The sequence below is a fragment of the Meles meles genome, chromosome 16 (genome assembly GCF_922984935.1).
Source record: "Meles meles chromosome 16, mMelMel3.1 paternal haplotype, whole genome shotgun sequence".
Lineage (NCBI taxonomy): Eukaryota > Metazoa > Chordata > Mammalia > Carnivora > Mustelidae > Meles > Meles meles.
In genome coordinates, this window is record NC_060081.1 from 25,490,393 (window position 1) to 25,510,260 (window position 19,868).

Genomic DNA, 19,868 nt, shown 5'->3' on the forward strand with positions numbered 1-19,868 from the left:
CATTATTTACCTTTGCTCCCTAGCTTTTGCTTGGTATTTTAAGTTCTTTTGAAGAGATAGGAAAAAAGCAAGAGAAAACTTATAATCACTGACTGCTCATATACACCACCTTTAGCATTCTACCATTCTAGAAAAGGATTAGAAAGAAAAAAAAAAAGCAGAAGACCTTGAATGGCTGTAACGCAAGGTTAGAAACCATTCACAGTCATTGACTACACATAAATAATACCTTTAATATCCTACTCTTCTAGAATATGGTGAAAGAAAGGAGAGAAATCTGGAAGTCCGAAATCACGGAGTAGCATTAAGTGCTATCATCTCCTTATTTCAATGCACATTTCAGTGAAGTAGAAGGAAAAACCGAGGCCAAATAAAAAATGAATTTGAGAATGGCAATGGAATTTATAATATTATCTTACTTCTTTCCTATTCTTTGAAAGAAATCTCTGAAATGGGTACTGGGAAGGTTATTAGCCCTCTGTAAGAAAAGGGATTCCAGGTCGTTCTTAACACATAATCATCGTGTCCTGAATCCTGCACTGCATCTGACCTGGACGTGGTCGCCTGGATAGGGCAGAGCAGGTGGCTAAGGCAGTCCTCTGCAGGACTGTGCCAGCCAGTGGCCTGCTAGGTAACGGGCACGGGATCCTCACTGTCTGAGACATTTTCATTTGAGGAGCGGCTGAGTGAATGAATCAGATGCGGTTTCTTTGTGAACGGGGTTGTGAGATACGCACGCAGAGACGAACAGCAGAGCCAGCGGAACAGAAAGATATGTAAACACGGGAGTAAGCAGGAGACGAGAGGCAGCTGAAAGCACGACAGAGTGGAGGAGAGGAGTTAGCAGTAGTGAGACAAGCAGAGTCACTGCAGACCGGAGAGGTCAGGCTAAGCCACGGGTCCAGGGACACTGGGTGTCACCTGTTTCTAAGGAGTTGACAATTAATAATTTTTTTTAAAGATTTTATTTTTTTGACAGAGAGAGAGAGAGATCACAAGTAGGCAGAGAGGCAGGCAGAGAGAGAGGAGGAAGCAGGCTCCCTGCTGAGCAGAGAGCCCGACGCGGGGCTCGATCCCAGGACCCTGAGATCATGACCTGAGCCGAAGGCAGAGGCTTAACCCACTGAGCCACCCAGGCGCCCCAGGAGTTGACAATTAGAGGTGCGGCTGAATCCTCACGTTTTCCCACTACGGTGACTATTGTATACTATTGTATTTTGAAAGATATTCCAATTCTGTAAGGATGGGCTATGCCTTCAAATAACCTCTTAAAAATCCTTAAAATGAACCCTCATAAATTGAGGTAACTGGAATACATCTCTTTTCCTTGAAACCTGAAAATACCTAACAAATACCGAAATAAAACCTCAAACTTGGCCAGCCTGCTAGAAAGCTTTTGAAAAGGAATACTACTTTTTTTAGGATTGAATAGCTTCAGAAGACAAATTGAAGAGAGAAAGGCAAAAGAGTAGGAAAATGGTTTGCCAAATCAAACAAACTTGAAAAACCTAACCTAAATCTCTGAAAATCTCAACATAATAAAAGAAGCAAAAATGTCAAATCCTCACTGCCTAAAGGATAACATAATTGAAATTCCAGCGATTCACATGCCAATAATGTCTACTTTTTTGTGTGCTATCCAGAGTTTAATAATGAATTGCAGACGGTTTCGTGTAGGCCCCAGGAAGAAAAGTTCTTTTGAAAGTAAGTAAGAGCAGATACATCTTAAGGTCTGAAGTTACAGTAGGAAAACATGGCTACCTTAATTCGCTTAAAATCACATTGGTCACTAAATAAATAATAACAGAATGTGATCCCCAAACCCTCAAAATCCTGCAACCTTCATGCTTCTCAGGAAGCCCAAATTTAAACTACATCAATATGTGAAGGAGAAGTTAAATCTGCAAGACAGATAATTTCAGTTTGTTTCAAAGATAAGAATAACTTTTTAAAATCTAGTGATACAGATATTTCTATAAAGAATCACACAATGGTGGTTTACCTATTGTATTAATGGTCAGCGTTTTCAATGGAAGAAATTTCAATCTATTCTAGTCTACGGCCATACCACCCTGAACGCGCCCGATCTCGTATGATCTCGGAAGCTAAGCAGGGTCGGGCCTGGTTAGTACTTGGATGGGAGAAATTTCAATCTATTCTAGATACATAGGAAGATACTTTTGGTTAAAGCAATGGATTTATAAGCTCATGAAGAGTAAAGTTAAATTTCTCTTAAAGTTAATCAAGTAATGATTAAGTTCAAAAACTGATGACCAATAAGAGTTAAGTATCCTAGTTCCGAATTCGCCCGAAGTATTACACAGGTAGGAGGAGCCCTTCTTCCACACCCTTGATGTTTCCTTCCGTGGGGAGGGAACTCCAGTAACATTCCGGATCCCTCTCCAACAATTCCATTTCTCCCTCCCAAGGAGGAGGAATGGCTTAACGCGACTGGCAAGCTTAGAAGGAGAAAGTGGACAGGCACCTGTCTCTCTCCTTTCTCTGGAGAAGGAATAGCTCAGGAAATAGCACTTGTTCCTTCTCTGGGCTCCAAGCTACTTCGGAAAGGCAACCCTCTCCGGAGGAAGCCTCTGGAGGTCCAGGGCTACCTGGGACTGGGCTTATAAATCTAGAGAATTCCAAGTTCAGTATTGGAAAGCTTATCTGTTCTGATCTCTCAGTTTCCTCAGTAATAAAGGCAATATTTTGATCTCCCACATGTCTTCACCTTTTCTTATTTCTCCACTGACACACAATTCAGTGGGAAAAGAGCAGGGGAAACGGTATTCTGAAAACCGAGATGTTTCAGAACAATCTGGATCGTTAAAGAAACAGGAAAAGAAGTAAAGTAAAACCTGAAAATGGGTGTTAGTTAAAAACCAGCGTGCATGCGTTGCACACAGCAGTATCATTTACCCAAGAGGGAAAACGGTGCAGGGGCGGGGTGGGCGGTTTGCCACACGCTGGCTTCTTAGCCGAGTCACTGGGTTCCTGGTCGTCAGAGCACGGGGATTCCAGGGAGTCATGGGAAAACAATCCATCATCACAACTGGTATCCATATTCTCTAAAATTTCTGTACTGTCATCATCAACCAGATCAAGGTCTGTTTCCTGAGGTCTGAGCGGTCGAATCATGCTTATGGCATTCCTGTTGGTACCAAACATCCTGTCGGAACTTAACTGGGGTTGGCTTAAGTGCCTTTTGGCTAGGGCCACACTTATGCTGAACACATTAGGAATCCGCAACTTTGGGGGCGGCAGGTTTGACGAAGGCACTAATTGCATACCTTTTCCAGGCAGTGGGTTAGGATGCTTGGGAGTCAGAGCTGGGGTCAAAATAGGGCTGGGGGTGTTGGCCTCACTTGATGATGATGAATAATCCAGTCTCTGAGACTGAAATTTTTTATTCAGTTCATCTGACGAACTGTCCTGCTCCTTTTTACTTGACTCAGAATTTCCCTTTACAAGAGGACAGTTCTGAGCTTTCCACTGGGCCTCCTGTTGCCAAGAATACAGCTTCTTGTGTTCCGGTCTCTTTATGCCAAAAGTCTCTTCTTCGAATATAGAACTGCTGTCATCGGACGCTGTCAGGTACACCTCGCTGCCCATTCTGCTACAGTGGACCCCTTCCTCTGACGTGTGACTGGAAAGGGTGGACGTGTATCTGCACTTGGACCTTCCTTTGCTCCCGTCTTCCTCATCAGAACTCCAGTCGCTCCCTGGGGCTCCAGAATTCTGGGATGTGCCACCATCTGTCGCAAAGCTCATTCTTGTTTTCCGATTCTGTTCCGGGACACAGGGGGTTTGATGCAACGTTCTCTGACCCCGGTCGTTTTCTTGAATTTGGTTCTCGCCTGACTTTTCTGGAATTTCCATTTCTAGAAAAGTATATGTCATATCAGCATGTTGTCTTTGATAATGTAATCTTTCTGTACAGTTAGCTTTATGAACTACATTGTAAAAACTGGAATTTTCATATGACTAAAGTTAATTTACATTACCCTTTTTTAGTTGTCTTGTTTAACCCCAACTTTGAAAACTGTACGCTTTAAGGTAAAATATGAGCCCTAACACTTCAATAGGAGAGTATTGAAATTAAACTGCTTTTTACAAAGAAACACGTTGGGGAAAAGGATACTGACAACGGTTTAAAATGAAAGAAGCAAAATGTGAAACAGGGCAACTCTGACTATCAAAGAAAGCAGCCACCAAAGGATACCACTAATTCTATTTTAAAGCAAAGCAAAGGACGACACTCTTTCAACTAAATTTTAAAATTATCATAAGAAAATTTAAACATTATAAAGCTATAGTTTAAACAACAACAACAACAACAAACTTTGTTCCCAAGCTTCAATACATGGAATATGCAAAGCCACGAAGAAACATAAACACAGAAAAGCCTTCCTGGCTCTACTTTGGGTTTATTCATAACTCCAAATGTGTTTTTATAACAAGAATCATGCTCTTTAACAATGTCTTTCGATGTGGCTTATTTTTGTTTTGAATATAATTAACAGAAGGAACCACTGGCTTCATAAACACCAAACTAAACATCTGTACAATTTATAAAGAGCACAAGAGGAACTTTTAAAACATAGACATGACTTTCATAACAAGGAACTAGAGGCTGAACAAATAAACTGATGATTTTTTTTAAAAGATTATTTGTTTGACAGACAGAGATCACAAGTAGGCACAGAGGCAGGCAGAGAGAGGGGGAAGCAGGCTCCCTGCTGAGCAGAGAGCCCGATGCGGGGCTCGATCCCAGGACCCTGGGATCATGACCTGAGGCCAAGGCAGAGGCTCAACCTACTGAGCCACCCAGGCGCCCCAAACTTGATGATTTGATATCAGGCAAATTGTTAAATTTGCAAGTGGGCAAGAGCTTCAGGCCAGCCAACCTCGGCTATACCAAGCTATACTCAACTGACTATTTGAAAGTGGAAGGAAAATTAACATGACTGCTCAGAAAAGAAAAAAAAAATTGCAGGCAACAGCATAAAAGCAGGTAGCAAAGGAGAATTCTGATTGGAAAAACATTATGTAGTTTTCAGGATTTCATAACCAAGTACAGAGCCGGCTTTTGGGGCTATAGTTTTGCTCCTTTGGAGGAAGGAAGTGGGAGCTGAAAACACAGACGATGCACATTCAAGGCTTTCTGAAATATTTGGGCAAAGTCACACTACAGGTGGCAAAGTCAGCAGCTGCACAACAGAGCAAAATTTAAAGGGGCTTCACGAATAAAAGAAGGGTAGAAATCTGCACATAGGTCCAGGACTTAAACATTTATGCAAATATTTTCCTCTTTGAAGCAAAACGGAAAAGGGAAAATGAAAGCAAATATTTTCCTCTTTGAAGCAAAATGGGGAAGGGAAAATCAAAGCACTTACTAAATTGGCCCCTGGCGTTCTTTTCCTTTATAAGTTTGCTATGCCATATTTAACTTCATATTTAATATCAGGTCATTTTTAAATATTTTAAATAAATAATAGAAAGTTCATAGTTCTAATGTGAAACTCAGCTAAAACAAGTACCTTGTAGGAACAACAGTGAGCTTTTTAATTTTAAATATCACTGCTACCTACAGCAGGAGAAAGTATCAAGAGGGGAAAATCAGTCTCTTCCATGCATCCTTGTCAAAGACTCTCAAAAAAACCCACACAAGATAACCAGTTATACAAATTAAAGCCTGGCTTGCTCTTTAAAAATATTTTCATACAACATCAACTTGTCAAGAAAAAAAAAAACACAAGGAAATTTAAGTTATATTTGGATGAATCCTAGCAAATTATTTTTCCTTTTTAAAAAAAAGTCAAAGTAAATTCCTCTAGTCCATAAATACCTTCTATGTCTTTTCCCTCTGTGAACTCGGGTTCTTTAGATGATATCTTGCTCATTTCCTCAGATTTTACTACTTGAGGAGGACTCCTTGCTCGGGATAAAAAGCACCCAAAGGTCAAACTGCTTAGGCGCTGGCCTTCTGAAAGCTTTGGTGTAGAGAGAGTAGATGACTTCTTCCCTTGAACTTCTGCAAGATCATTAATCAAAATCAAGATCTGAATTTTTTATGACAGTTTATTAAACACAGAACCAAAGCATATAAAAGTCTGGACAAATCACTCCTTACACCAGAAAAAAGCGTAGTCTAGTAACATGGATCCCTCAATGTCTAGTATCACACACTAATGTTTAAATCTATTTTTATATTTTGAATGTTCTAAACATTTTTTAACTGTAGAGAGAATATCTAATCCCTTTAAAAGTAGTTCCTAAACAGAAACAAAACCACAAACAAACAAAAAAAAAAAACCAGACTGTAGACAAGGAGAGGGTTATAGCATCTTGCTAAATCATGGTACTGGTAAACAGCAGTCAAGAACTGGTAAAATTTGATTGGGCAGTAATGCTACTAATGGTGAGGGAAGAGGGACTGAGGTCCTCGTTGCCAGGACAACCAAAGCAATTCAGATCATCAGTTGGGGCAAATATCACACGGCCATTGTACTAACTTTTGCTATCTTAGTTTCCAGTTTGCTTCTCCCAAAAGAGCAGATGGAGGGGCTTGATCTGTGATGACCACAATATGGAGGGCCCTCATCACTTCTTTAGAGGAAAAAAAGGGGGAGGAAAGTTTCTAGATAGAGAATTTAGATAGCTCGAGGAGTAATTAATTATGAGTTAATCCATCTTCTAGAAGTTGTAACCTCCCTGCTTGCAAGATTAAAAGCATAGAGAGGGGCACCTGGGTGGTGCAGTCAGTAAGTGTTCAACTCTTATTTTGGCTCAGTCATTATCTGAGTCCTGGGATTGAGCCCCACATCAGGCAGACCTAAGGAATCTGCATAAGGGGCACCTGGGTGGCTCAGTGGGTTAAGCCTTTGTCTTCAGGTCAGGTCATGATCTCAGGGTCCTGGGATCAAGCCCCGCATCGGGCTCTCTGCTCGGCATGGAGTCTGCTTCTCCTTCTCTCTCTCTGCCTGCTTCTCTGCCTACTTGTGATCTCTCTCTCTCTGTCAAATAAAACCTTTAAAAAAAAAAAAAAAGGAATCTGCTTAAGATTCTCGCCTCCCTCTCCTTTTGTCTGCCTCCACTCTCTTTCTCTTCCTAAAATAAATAAATAAAATCTTTAAAAGCTTAGAGATCCTACTGACAGTATGAAAAGTTTTCCCCCAAAATTAAATTTTTAATTGACTCTGTAAGAACACCAAAGGGGTAAATTAAACAGCAGCTGAGAACTGACTGGAGGATAAGAAAAATATCTTTAAAAAAAATTGAAAAAAAGAAAAATATCTTTTATAGTGTATTCCTTTAGGTATATCTTTTATTATTTTCATGTTGACTATGTCTCACAGAACTAATCCACAGTATTTTAATAACCACAGACATGCATATACATTTTTAAGGTACTATATCTACATAATTGTATCTATTCTTCTCCAGTACAAGTTGAGGCTCCTAGGATTCACACCCCTTCGTCTACAAGACCTAACAGACTGCCATTGAGGACTAGAATTGCAAGCTAGGAATATTAGATAAAATAACAGCCTTTTCAGAGCTAGGCTTGGTACATTCAATCTATGTCAATTCTAGATCAACCACATGGACACCAATTTCCCATCATATAGTTGGAGGAAGTGTGTGATATAAGAACTACCTATGTTGGTCTTCATCCATGGTTCTGGGCTTCTAAAACCTTTGGAATTTCTGAAGTGGTAAGAGCGATAAAAGTTATCTTTCGTATTCATAACAAACCCTTTTAACCACATCTGAGTTTATGTTGATGAGGTGATTTTTGGAAAGCCACTAGACAGCCTCAGGATGGGAGCTGGATGCCAGGGGAACCAACCATGTGATTAGAAGACTGGAACTTTCGGCCTCAATCTCTATGACCTTCTGACCTTAAGGGAGGGGAGGGTTGAAAACTGACTTAACCACCGATGGCCAATGATTTAGTCAGTCAAGCCTACGTAATGAAGTTTCCATAAAAACCCAAAAGGATGGACTTCCAGGTTGGTGAATGTGTGGAGGTACTGGGAGGGTGGTGTGCTTGGAGAGAATATGGAAGCTCTGTGCCCCTTCTCCATACCTCACACCCTCTGCATTTCGTCCATCTTGGCTGTTCCTAAGTTTTATTTTTTGTAATAAACCAGTAATCTAGTAAGTAAACTATTTGCCTGAGTTCTGTGAGCTGCTGTAGCAAAATATCAAACTGGGGAGGGTCATGGGAACCTTTGATTTATAGCTAGTGGGCCAGAAGCAGGGTTGAGAACTGATATTTACAATTGTGTTTGAAGTTGTGTATGAAGTGGTTTGGGGGGTAGTTTTGTGGGATCAAACCTGTAACCTGTGGGATCTGATGCTAACTTTAAGTAGATAATGTCAGAATTGGGTTAAATTTGAAGGACAGCCAGTCGGTGTCCTCTGGGAATTGGAGAACTGCTTTGTGTGGAAAAACTCACACCCAGGGGCACCTGGGTGGCTCAGTGAGTTAAACCTGTGCCTTCGGCTCAGGTCATGATCTCAGGGTCCTGGGATCGAGCCCTGCTTTGGGATCTCTGCTCAGCAGGGAGCCTGCTTTCCTCCCCCTCCCCCGCCTGCCTCTCTCTCTATTTGTGATCTCTGTCTGTCAAATAAATTAAAAAACAAAAACAAAAACAAAAAAACTCACACATATCTGGTGTCAGAGATATTGAGGGAAAAGGAAAACAGGGGCTTTTTCTTTAACAAAATGACGGCAATAAGTAAGAACATGCAGTAGACAAAATGGTTTCACATGTCTTTTTTTTTTTTTTTTTTTTTTTAAAGATTTTATTTATTTATTTGACAGATCACAAGTAGACAGAGAGGCAGGCAGAGAGAGAGGAGGAAGCAGGCTCCCTGCGGAGCAGAGAGCCTGATGCGGGGCTCAATCCCAGGACCCTGAGATCATGACCTGAGCCGAAGGCAGCGGCTTAATCCACTGAGCCACCCAGGCGCCCCGGTTTCACATGTCTTAACATCAACAAATTCCCAGGAAACCAGGAAGGCACTAGTACCATTACCATTTTACTGATGTAAAAGAAAAAAAAAATCCGGCAATATAACGGTTATTTTTTTTTTTAAAGATTTTATTTATTTATTTGACAGAGAGAGAGATCACAAGTAGGCAGAGAGGCAGATAGAGAGAGAGGGGGAAGCAGGCTCCCTGCTGAGCAGAGAGCCCGATGCGGGGCTCGATCCCAGGACCCTGGGGTCATGACCTGAGTGAAAGGCAGAGGCTTAACCCACTGAGCCACCCAGGCGCCCCCATAGAACAGTTATTAAATCAAGGGCATTCAGGTTGATCTCAGCGTCCATGCACTTGCTGTGCCAGCACTTCCCCAGTGCATTCTGTGAACTCCCATTTGTGGAAATGTCACCATGGGTGTAAGAAGAGGCATGGGTAAGCTGAGTCTGCAGAGCTCTGGGCCCATCAACCAACACTGCTTTCACCTGTTTTATCTCTTGAGCTTCTACAGAAAAAAAAAAATACCTTTTTTTTTTTTCTTTTTTTTACTGTTTTAAAAGGAGTTCTGTTGCTAAATAAGTTTGAAAATCACTGTGGTAGGCCAGGATCTAATAACCCTGCGGATTCACCTTGTCCTCAGCTCAGTGTGCACTTGACTGGTGCTCCTCACAGCAATTATATTAAGTAAATATCTATCTCTAACTTTTTAGGCTTTGATGCTAAAAAGAAAGTAACCCTAAGCATTGGAAAATGCAAAGCGTTTATTATTCATATTATAAAAGTCTGATGAAAATACTCAGGCTGTAAGAATTTCACTCACTATTGATCACCACAACACAAGTGAAAAGAGAAAATAATGGATTTTTTAAAAGCAAACATACCTAAAATCAAACATTCAAATTAGTATTACCCCCTTTGGGTTATTTGCAAAATTGTCTAGCTGTGCTAATATAGATGTGGCTATTTAAATTAAAATCTATTCCAATTAAATAAAATGTAAAAATTCAGCTCCTTGGTTGTGCTAGGCATATTTCAAATGTTCAACAATAAAATTCTGTACAGCCCAATAAACACAACTAAGCTATCTTAGTCAAAATACTCATACCTTGTAGTTTTGACTGTAATGTTCTTATCTCTTCGGTTTGGTTTTGGTTGATCAAACGAAGATTCTGATTTTCTAATTCCAGCTGAAAGAACGTAATAGTATCCTTTTATACAGGAATAATATTTCTAAAATGTACTAGCAAATTATAATATTGTTAAATGTTAATACCTAATTACATGTAAGCAAAATACAAAAGAAATGATGACCAAATATCAGATGAATTTATCAGCATAATTATCAACCTAGGTAATTAGGGCTCTGATATTTATTTTTTCCAGAACTGAGAGTTCAAATATTTTCACCCCAGGGCATTTTCATGCCTTTCCCACTGTAAAATTGTTTTAAATCAAACTATTTCGGCATTTAATCTGCCATATAAACCAATGTGTACTTCTTGATACTGAACACATTAATTTTGTGATATATATATATATGTTCTATAATTATTTAAAATTAGCTAATTAGAACTAAAATCAACTACCTAGAATGAGGCTACTTATACTGTTTCCTAGGAGTCTATCAATATTTTTAATTTCAGAAATACATTGACATAAAAATGAAAGCTGCCTATCTCACGTTTGCCAAAAGACAGCAGCACCACCAACTGATAAGAATTTTGTTTCATTCCAAATGATCAGATACTCTGATGACTTACCTATTCAAATGAAGTAAAAGGTAAAGAAAAGGCAAAATATAGGAATAAATACCTCATTTAATTTAAGTGTTACCCATTCTTTGATCTTAGCTGCTTTCTCTTCTATTACTTTAGCTTCTTGTATCCTTATCTGTTTCTGAAATAACATTAGAAGTGCGTTTAGTTCAAACATAGGCTCACTGGTCTGGAAACATTACATCATAAATATAAAGGACCGATCTTAAAACCCATTTCCAAGTTAATACGTCTACCTTCAAATCATCAAATAGAGTAAAAAAATGAGAACCATCGTCCAGCAGACATAATAATAAACCACACAGCATATGAAAATATTACTAGTTTTAACAACTGTTAAATTCTCTTTCTCAGAAAGATCTTACTGAAATCCAAGCACTGAATTTATCAACAAAATAAATGATTTCTGGAAATGATCTAGGGTTTATAACTGTAGGAGAGGAGTCAACCATGTTAGGGAGAATCAGAATCTCTTCTGGAGCATGCTTTGTTTTCCCCTCAAATACAAGTTTTTATTTCTCATATAATTTATTTTATTTTTACATGCAAGTTTTTAAAGATCCAGCAAAAAGGAAATAAAAAACTCTAGCTCACATTTACCAACCTTAAAACCTGGTTATGTTCACAAAACTAGGAGAATGTGACTGTCATATAAATCACAGTGGGTGGAGGCTGGAGGTGGTGAAAAGTTGGAAACCACTGATCTAAAGAAATACGAATTCCCAGAGTAATGGAAAAAAATATTCTGAAGATAAAAAACAATTTAGCAGATTTATTAATTTCATAGTGGTCATCCTTAAGTGATGCTAAATGATGATTTAAGGAAATGACCTTAATGCATTTTTTTCCTAAATAAATGAATATAAATAAATAAATAAATATTCCTAAGAAAATTTTAAAATAAACTAAAAACTATACTTGATCTCAGTAAAGTGGTTTAAAGATAGTGTATACATTTTTAACAGAAGGATTCACATCAAACGTACCTTTTTTTTAATTTTTTTTTTTAAGATTTTATTTATTTATTTGACAGACAGAGATCACAAGTAGGCAGAGAGGCAGGCAAAGAGAGAGAGGAGGAAGCAGGCTGTCCGCGGAGCAGAGAGCCCGATGCGGGGCTCCATCCGAGAACCCTGGGATCATGACCTGAGCCAAAGGCAGAGGCTTTAACCCACTGAGCCACCCAGGCGCCCCTCAAACGTACCTTTAAAACACAATGTTCCATAAGTATTTCCAACCCCCTAAAAATCTAAAGCAAAGATCTATCTCAAACATTTTACAGAGAGAGATGCCTGCTGACAGCCAAGTGTTTTGAAGCTGAAAACTACATTCATACTCTGAAAAATCTGAAAGTTAAGGAGCACGGTTGCATCCAAAAAGTATTAGATATGGCCTTGGAATCACCCAGACTTAAAGAGAATACCATTTTATTTGTACCTTTTACCAGTAAATGTGATTAGACTCCATGGGTTGATGAAATAAGTGGGATTTCTGACCCAAATTTTGAAGTGTGGGTTCCCTCTTTAACCTTTGTGATTATGCAAAAATAAATGCATGTATTTAAACTGTGATGATCCAATTTGTCCTAACCTGTTCTTCAAGCTGCAGTTCCAAGTTTTGAATGATGTCATCTTTTTCTTGTATTAGGGTCTCCAGATCTTGACACTTTTTATACAGCCTTGTTTCTGATTCACTGGTTTGAATATTAGCTGCTTTTAATTTCTCTTCCATAACTTGTACCTGAATGCAGAGGTTAGAAAATTAATATTATGTATGTAATTAATTTATCACAGTATTAAACTTAGCATTTTACTTTAACATTAGATTCCTCAAAGGTATCATCATAAAAACAAAATATTGTATAGCATGTTTTAATAATTTAACAATTATAAAGTCTGAAGACTAATGTATTTAACAATTATAAGGTCTGGAGACTATTTTGCCAAGCGGTGTTTACCTTTGAGGTACATAAGGGCTCAGAAGAGATTGTCAGAATTTTGCTATCATGTAAGTAATGCACATGTTTACTAGAACAATGATAATATGTGAAATATTCTATGTTAGTATAGAATCAGAAAGTTTGTAGCCCTCATTTTTTCATATTTTAAATGAAGTAGGAATATAAAGTAAAGAAGTGAGTAGTGAGAAAAGATCAGGTTGGATGACCAGGTGTAACAGCACATTTTGGGGAAAAAAAAATTTAACTTGGGTGAAAAACACACACACACAATGGAAAGGAAAAGAAAAACAAAAAAGCTTTAAAGCCCCAAATGATGGAATACAAAAAATAAAAAACTATGAGAATCAAGATATAGGTAAGGGAGTATGTTCAGTGAGGGTTTATTGATTCATTCATTTAACAAACAAACAAACAAAATAATTGCCAAGTGCCAGGCCCTGGGAAGACATCGATGAATAAAACGGACCCAAAATCTCTGTCTGCATAGAAATTACATTCTAGTGTAGAGAGATCACAAATACAAGAAAGATGTAAAAATCATACAATATGCCATACAAGGAGGTAAAGGCAGTAGGAAAACGCAGAGCAAGATAAAAGATAGTGGTGTGTGACCTGGGGTTGTGTGATGCTTTAATTTTAATACCTAAGATACACTGGCTCTACTTGAATCTTTTGCAAAACACATTTGGGCATATGAAGGAATGTGTGAGATGTTAATGACAGTAAGAAAGAAAGTACTGGGCACTGTATATCAAGACTTCTATTCCATATACTCCAAACAGGCAAGAATGTAATTTTTCCAATGTTTTAGATTGTAGGGGGCAAAGAAGAAAAATATGCAAAAGCATTTGAGAAATTATTGAAAATTACAATGAAACATCTTAAACTGTTAAAAACACCTCTGAAAAATCATGATGAATCCACTTAGAGTTGAAAAATACTTGACTAATGAGGGTTTCTGGAAGGAGGGTGTTAAGGTTAGTTTGGTTCCGTTTTTCTAAACCATGAACACAAGGTGTCATCTGTGGGTTCACCGGAGAAATGTAAACTCAACTCAGATGCCAAAGTGTCCTACTTAAATACCACCCAGATGTCTGAAAACTATAAAAATAAAAGTAGATTTCAAAAGTTGGAGAAAAATCCTGCATTCCACTACCCAAATGATAATTTTAAGTTATCTTAAGGTTTATATTTTTTAACATAATATAGCAGGTTTTCTGCAGGAATGGTGGACCAAGAAGTCAAGGACAAAGGTCTACATCAGAAATGCTACCTTGAAAAACAGTTAGAGGAGGACAGAAAGCTGAACGATAAATACCAAGGATCATTCTTAAGATGGCTCAGCCAGTTCCACACAGGACATTCTATAGTTGTGGAAGCAGAGAAAGAAGGGCAGAGACCAAGTTCAAAATGCTAGTTCTTCAGGGACAGAGTAATAGATGACAGACTTGTAGGGGAGCAGAATGTGCCAGCCCCAATATGCCACTTTGGCATATTGATTATTCTGAATTCAAGTTACCTAAGAAACAGCGGGTGTAAGAACACTCCGACCCTCTTTTGTCCCCCTGAAAACTGGAAATAAATCCTCCTCCTGTACCAAGAGGGAAGAAGGCATCCTTATCATCAGAGACAGGGAATTTAGGGCTGAAAAGCCTGTGTAAACAAACCTTGTTATTTCTTCACTAATTTATTACCCTAAGCCCAAGCCCCTTTGTCTTGTCAATTTTTTACAAATGTACTGTTTTTTTGTCTAAATGGTATAAAATTTGCCTGCTGTGGTCACTTCTTTGAGTCCCTTATTTTTAGGGAGCTCCCGTGTATATGAAATTAAACTTATTTTTTTTCCTGTTAATCTAGCTTATGCCAATTTAATTATTAGACAAGCCAAAGAACTTAGAAGGGAAGAAATATTTCTGCCCCAGCAAACCTCAAAAAAAAAAAACTGAATAAGAATATAAATTTATTTTATTACCAGATCTACACCTATAGTCTCCTTTTATTAAGTCACCCTACAAAGCCACCCACAAACACTGGACTACCACATAAAATTGTCCTACTATTGCTAGGAAAGGTCCACAGTTCTAGAAAACTATGATTTGGGAGTACTCCCCCCCCTTTTTTTTTAAGATTTTATGTATTTATTTGAGAGAGTGTAAGACAGAGAGCATGGGGGGAGGAAGGCAAAGGGAGAGAGAGAGAGAGGCAGACTCTGTGCCCAGCAGGGAGCCTGACAATAAGCTTGATCATGACCTGAGCCAAAGGCAGACACTTAACTGACTGACTCAGCCTGGTGCCCCTGATTTGGGAGTACTCTTATCCCCTGAAAAACGTGTTCCATATAAAAGGTGTTCTCCTTTTATGACTGGAAGCTACAGTCAGAGCTCCTTGGATGCATTTTTGCCATGTACGACTGTTTAATTTGACCATTACTTTTAGCTAAACAAAACCTTCCCAGGCAAGAAAAATACAGGCAAAAACAGCAAAATCTCGTAGGGAGTCACAAAATAGTTACAGGCAATCTACTTGCCAAGTGCTCCTATTAGGACCAAGTTCCACAGGATTCACCAGCCTTCCTTTGTAATTCATATGAATAATACAACTACAGAAAAGATAAGGGCCTACAGAAACATCAAGCAGCCTTTAAAAATATCTCACTTCAAGTACACAGAAAACAGCCCAGTTCTTTCTCCAGGTCTTATATGGTCTGAACCATATGAGAATTTCAACTACTCAGAGACTGACCAATAACAAACATCTATGAATTCAAATTGCTCATTAAAGAAACTTACAATTACCTATATATGGATCTTCTCTGGGGAAGAATGCTTTGCACTTTTAGGGTACCTTTCTCCTTTTCTTCTAGGAGAGCCTCTGGTTGCATCCATGTATCTCAGCCATTTCCCCAAAACCTTTATTGCTTCTGAACTCCCTAAGCTATTCTGTAGTAAAGGATTAACTCAGCAGACTTGAGGGTGCTGGAACCCTGCACATTCCAAAAAAGAACTGGCATTTGCCTAGCTCCCGAAAAAAAAAATAACTTCTGTGCCCTTGTAATATCCTGCCTGATAAGACTGTATACACTTGAGAAATTGGGCCATACCAGAGAGTTTATGTCAATAGCGTAATTTATGGTGAATGCCTCTTCTTTTCCCCATTCACCTAGGGTCCTGGGCCACACTGTATCAGTTTGACCTGTGCAAGGTTGGAAACTGAATAGCTAATGTCAGTCACACATGCATTCTGTGCCTACAAGATTGACACTACCAGCCCCACCCCCTGCCAATAAAAATTCTGGACACCAAGGCTCAGGTGAATTTCCCTCGTCAACAATACTTTGTATGTTGTCACATATCGTTCATGGGAGAATTAAGTGCATCCCTGTGTAACTCCAGTGAGAGAGGACAACTGGAAGCTCACATCTGGTTTCTCCTGGACTCTGCTCTATGTGGATTTTTCCACATAGAGATTTTGCTGATTTTAATCTGTAAGCTTTCACTGTAATAAACCATAACCATGAGTATAACAGCTTTTCTGAGTTCTGTGAGTTCTTCTGAGGAATCATCAAACCCTGAGGGAAGTCTTGGGGACTGACACAACTCCCAATGCTGTTTCCCATTTTTCTGCCCACACTCTTCCCATTTCTAACCTCATCCCTTCCTACCCCACTACAGGCAATTAAGACGTGACTATATTTTCGGTGGGGGGGGGGTGGTTTGAAAGTTTCTCTTTCCCTACATATGTTGCAATGGCATGACAAAAATACCTGATCATTCCAAAATAGAATGAAGAAAGGAATTATAAGGGTATTTTGAATTCCAGACCATTTACCAGTTACTTAAAATTTACTGAAAATTAAGTAATTATTCTTTCACATCTTAAACACAATTATTTTGCAAATAGTGCTCCAGAATTGATGCAGGAAGACTGGAACACTTCTTACTGAAGGTGGAAAGGAATAGCACTGGATAAAGTACGTTTGCATGTAATGAAGTAAATCATTACGAGGTCCTGGATAATAGCATGACTGAGTAGTTGTCACTTATTAAGAGCCACAAGTGAGCTGGAATCTAAGAACCAACTTCACAGGGAGGCAGATTAGTCCACATATTAGAATGGTCAGAGAGAACTTTCAAATCCTACCAAGTCTGCACCCAACACGGGCAAGGGATTGAGACCAGAAGGACAGAATGAAAACACAAATTTCTATAGGGGAAATTATTGTACTCCCTTTTGGTTGGCATAAATTAAAGATTTTATTTATTTATTTGTCAGAGAAAGAAAGCAAGAGAGCATGCACACAACCAGGGGGAGTGGCCCACAGAGGGAGAAGCAGGCTCCCTGCTAAGCAAGAAGCCTGATGCAGGACTCAATCCCAGGATCCTGGGACCATGACCTGAGCCGAAGGCAGCTACTTAACTGACTAAGCCACCCGGGTGCCCTGGTTAGCATAAATCAATGTAATAGATTGTAATATACACCTAATCAGATAAAGAATGAATCCTGTGTATCAGTATCTCCCACATGTGCATCTGTAGTTTTTCTATCTCACAGGAATACTCATAAGTAATTCAGGATTGATGTGCACATACTGCTTTCCAAACTCTGAACAACTACAGTAAAAATGTACTACAGCATAATGTTTGCCAAGATTTCTCTGGAAACATGTACAATTTCTTCTCTACAGCCAACTTATTTAATGGTTGTACAGGTAAGATAATGCCACTCATTAAAAACAAGGGGAAACATTCGGCTCAGGTCATGATCCCAGGGTCCTGGGATCGAGCCCCGCATCGGGCTCTCTGCTTGGCTGGGAGCCTGCTTCCTCCTCTCTCTCTCTCTCTCTGCCTGCCTCTCTGCCTACTTGTAATCTCTATCTGTCAAAAAAATAAATCTAAAAAAAAACAAGGGGAAAAATGAAGAAAGCTCAAGTACAAAGTTGAGTTTGCGCTGACTACTGCTTTTAGTGGTGAAATGTTCCTTTTTGGTTAATATAAATACAGTTTAAGTATTAGGATATGACTCAATGACAAAGGACAAGCTGAATTTAAGCAACATAAACAGCAGATAGGGCACAGTCCCATGGACACTGCTAAAGATAGCAAAGGATGTGGTTACTCTATGTTAATAACATTTACTTAGTCATGTGAGGGCCACAAGAAGGTAATATAATTGGTACATGAGAATTCACTTGCTCTCTTTATATTTCCTATAAACTTTCAGAATTAGGGTGCCTGGGTGGCTCAGTGGGTTAAAGCCTCTGTCTTCGGCTCAGATCGTGGTCCCAGGGGCCCTGGGATTGAGCCCCGCATCGGGCTCTCTGCTCAGCGGGGAGCCTGCTTTCCCCTCTCTCTGCCTGCCTCTCTGCCTACTTGTGATCTCTGTCTGTCAAATAAATAAATAAAATCTTTAAAAAATAAAAATAAAAAAACTTTCAGAATCATTATGTATGTAACACAGTGAATAATATGTAATATGTATACAATATATATGTATAACGAATAATAATATAATATATAATAAAATGTATTGTTACATAAGGGAAAAAAATCCCTTCTGAGGCATAAAAAAATAGGTACTAAACAAATTTAAAGTGTCGTGACAAAAGCAAATACTTTGGATTTGCTAGATTACACACAAACTCTGGGCGATTTGTAATTCTCACTCACTCTCCATGGGAGGAGGGGTTTGATTTAAGACCATTTACCCAATCATGGTGTCTTTTGGCCCAGGGTGCCTGGGCGACTCAGTTGTTAAGCCTCTGCCTTTGGCTCAGGTCATGATTCCAGGGTCCTGGGATCGAGCCCCACACTGGGCTCCCTGCTCAGCAGGAAGCCTGCTTCTCTCTCTCCTACTTCCCCTGCTTGTGTTCCCTCTCTCTGTCTCTCTCTGTCAAATAAGATAAACAAAATCTTTAAAATAAGTAAAATGTACACACAGAGTTAAATAACTTTACACCTGATATCCTCAAAGGATAACCTCAAGTAAGAAATTCTCCCTATTAGCTTATCAAGATCAGTGGTTGGGTCCTAATAGCTACAAAAAGCCACGGCTAGTTTCCCTTGCATTGGGAATGGGGATTCTTTTTTTTTTTTGCTCTTAAGATCTAGTGAATCACAGAAAAAAACCCTGAAAATCACAAACAAGAAAGACATATTAATTTAATTTTCAGAGCTAACCATACGCTGCACATATAAATTAAGAATTTTAATTTAAGGCATGCCTGGGTGGCTCAGCCGGTTAAACGTGGGCCTTCAGCTCAGATCATGATCCCAGGGTCCTGGGACCAAGTCCCATGTCTGGCTCCCTGCTCAGTGGGAAACCTGCCACTCCCCCAGCTCAGGTGTTCTCTGCTTCTGTGTGTGTCTCTGACAAATAAATAAATAAAAACTTTTAAAAATAGGATTTTTAATTTAAGAAAAGGCAAAACAAAACCATTCTTAATTTCTTTCTTTTTTTCCTATATTAAGAGGTGTTAAAGGAAAAAAAGAAAGGGAAGGTAAAGATAGGGAAGAACAGAGAGAGAGAGATAACCATGTGTATAGAGGTAAAGAGAGATGTCAGCAGGGAAAGGCCAAAGTCAGAAAGGGAAAGATAAAGAGAGAGATAAGAAGGAGAGTTAGACAAACTGCTGAATGTGTGCTATTAGGTGTGGGACTAAACAGGGACATGCATACAGAGCCCACAATAGACAAAGACAAGGATAAGGACATTTTGTATACCACGGCGAAAAGGGACATAAACATGGGAGCCTTTCATAGGCTATATGTGACCTTTTATGAATTTACTGTTAATTATTGCATTTTTAGAGCTACAAATAGAAATAAAACTATTTGGTATTATTAGCTAAAGAATATTAAAAAATCAAGCACAGTGGGGCGCCTGGGTGGCTCAGTGGGTTAAAGCCTCTGCCTTCAGCTCAGGTCATGATTCCAGAGTCCTGGGATCGAGCCCCGAATTGGGCTCTCTGCTCAGCGGGGAGCCTGCATCCCCTTCTCTCTGTCTCTGCCTGCCTCTCCGCCTGCTTGTGATCTCACTCTCTCTCTCTCTCTGTCAAATAAGTAAATAATCTTAAAAAAAAAAAATCAAGCACAGCATAGATCTTTACCATTACTATTTAAACTTCTACCAATACCTAAATTTGAGG

At 39.1% G+C, this 19,868-nt stretch overlaps 1 protein-coding gene across 3 annotated transcripts in view; it reads right to left on the bottom strand.

The window, feature by feature from the left end:
• The window catches only part of PLEKHH2 (pleckstrin homology, MyTH4 and FERM domain containing H2), a 113,554-nt gene that overhangs the window by 61,616 nt on the left and 32,070 nt on the right, over positions 1–19,868 (bottom strand). For all 3 annotated transcript variants that reach the window (XM_045980248.1, XM_045980249.1, XM_045980247.1), the window contains exons 4-8: positions 12,355–12,504; positions 10,802–10,885; positions 10,095–10,176; positions 5,846–6,031; positions 2,917–3,878 (exon numbers count right to left, since the gene is read on the bottom strand). In XM_045980248.1, coding sequence (XP_045836204.1) covers positions 2,917–3,878; positions 5,846–6,031; positions 10,095–10,176; positions 10,802–10,885; positions 12,355–12,504 — 1,464 coding nt within the window. The remainder of the gene's footprint in view (positions 1–2,916; positions 3,879–5,845; positions 6,032–10,094; positions 10,177–10,801; positions 10,886–12,354; positions 12,505–19,868) is intronic.